At 41.4% G+C, this 2,168-nt stretch overlaps 1 protein-coding gene across 1 annotated transcript in view; it reads right to left on the bottom strand.

Moving 5' to 3' along the window:
• Positions 1-2,168, bottom strand: part of CBG15811 — a gene marked incomplete at both ends in the record, with an annotated part of 27,036 nt that overhangs the window by 22,633 nt on the left and 2,235 nt on the right. Inside the window, one exon of the mRNA XM_045241453.1 lies at positions 1-909. This exon is cut by the window's left edge and continues 847 nt beyond it. Coding sequence (XP_045095829.1) covers positions 1-909 — 909 coding nt within the window. The remainder of the gene's footprint in view (positions 910-2,168) is intronic.

Here is a 2,168-nt window from a genome sequence, read left to right as displayed (position 1 = left end):
TCCAGCTCCTCAATCAACGCCAGACGATTCTCAATCTCTCCATTCAACAATTGCTCATCTCGTTTTGCCTCATGAAGTGCAATCTCGGTGAGGGGGAGCTCCACAGGTTGTCTTGTCGTCTCTGACGTCTCCTTGGCCCACGCCTTCAGATTCGCAACTGCCTGTTTGACACCTTCAGCCTCCGCTTTTCGTGAAGCCGCTTCCTTCAGATTCTGCTGAAGTCTGTCTAGAATTTCTTGATGACGTCCTCGTCGGGATTCTTCATTTTGCTGGTGACGCTGTCTGACGTCATCTGCCACATTAGTGCCTTCCAGTGCGTCCAGAAGACTTCTAGACGCTGATTTCGCTTCATCCAGTTTCGACGATCCTCCAGCAGCCATTCTATTCAGCTCTTCGATTCGTTGAATTCTAGAATCATCTGAGATTCTGGCATCTCTCTCAACGTCTTCTAAGCTCCTCTGAAGGCCCTGCAGCCACTCATCAGCACGTCTCGCCAGCTCCGAATGCTTATCGTTTATCGCATTGACATGATTCTGGAACTGAATCAAATCCTGACACTGTCTGAGCAATTGTCCATAGTCGTCCTCCACACGTCTTCTGGTCTCATGAACCTCGTCAACCGAGACTCCGACGTCTTCTGTCGATCCACTGGCTCTCACATCGTCGTACATCGATGCGATTTCTTGCTCGATTTTCAAGACGGATGCTCCAATCTGTTTCAGTCGGGATTCCTCCCGAATCACCTCTTCCATCAGTGATTTCGCTTCGAATCGAGCGTCATCGATTCGTGAGGGGTCTCCTGAATTGTGACGAATGTCTCCAGCCAAACGGGTACGGTCTGTCATCCAGGATTGCATTGAGGAGGTGAGAGAGGAGAACTCGATTAGGAGAGATGATAGGATGTTGAGTCTGGAAACATGGCATAAATTAGTGGGAAATCAGCTTTTTTCCAAGTCTGGATTACTGTAGTTTCAGTGAAAAATCGTCGAGTTTTAGAAATTGAGCGGCTGAAAACTCTGGAAATCTCTAGCCAAAAATCTATCAAATTAGAGCTAATTTTGGAGCCAAGAAAGGCCTAAAAACCTCGATTTTTGGGCCCAAAAACTACAGTAATCCAGGTCAGAAAACCGGTCCAAAATGACCCAAATTCTAAAAATTTCAGACTGAAATCCGAGGATTTTCAGACCTAAAAATCTATCAAATTCGGCTATTTTTGGAGCCAAAAATGGTCGATTTTTCGCCTAAAACTACAGTAATCCAAATCAGAAAATCGGTTAAAATCGGTCTAAAAATGATCCGAAAATGACAAAAATACTAAACATTTCCGACTGAAGCCCAACTTCAGAGCCAAAAATTCATCAATTTAAGCTAATTTTCGAGCTAAAAATTGTCAAAACTACAGTAATCCAGGGGTTAAAATCCGTTAACATCGACCAAAAACAGTCCAAAATCGTCGAAAAATGACCATTCCTCTCATATTTTCTATCTGTCTCAACCCCTCGTGTGTGTATCAAAATATCTATAATCTATGCACGGCAATCTACCCTATCCTATCTATATATGTACCCGTATGCATATTCATATGGTATCAGGCCCTACAAATCTACACACACGTTCGCAATGATGTTCAGCGGTTTCTCTGCGTCTCTCCATCTCTAATTCTAGTCGAAAACTGTCAGGAAAAAAAGGGAAAAAGAGGAGAGCGAGAAGTCAAAAGAGAACTGAAGGGAAAAGGGGGAGGAATGTGGGAAAATTTGCATACTAGCCGAACTAGTTACTATATCGTCCTCATATTTTTATTACCATACCACCGACCACCCCTTTCTACAAAACCGGGGGCGTGAGAGATTGGCAAAATGACACAATCGGAGGTTGGGGGGGTAAAATCANAGCTTTCGAGTGTGGTTTTGTTAGTGTTGGGGAAATTCAAAATTCTTTTAGAATTCATTTTTTTATTATAATACTTATATTTGTAATTTTTGATTTGGAAATTGTAATATTCTTGGGGATTTTAGTTTCTGATTTAAGTTCTTATGTCAGATTTTTGTTAATAATTTTTTTTATTCTAGGTGGTTTTTATATGGAGTGATGATATGGAAAACTTGTGTGAGTGATCTAAAATTAATACTTTTATTTTTATTACTTTATATATTTTTAGGTGGTGTTAG

This window comes from Caenorhabditis briggsae, assembly GCF_000004555.2.
Source record: "Caenorhabditis briggsae complete genome, chrI, whole genome shotgun sequence".
NCBI classification, from domain to species: domain Eukaryota; kingdom Metazoa; phylum Nematoda; class Chromadorea; order Rhabditida; family Rhabditidae; genus Caenorhabditis; species Caenorhabditis briggsae.
This window is presented reverse-complemented; position numbering and strand designations above follow the sequence as displayed.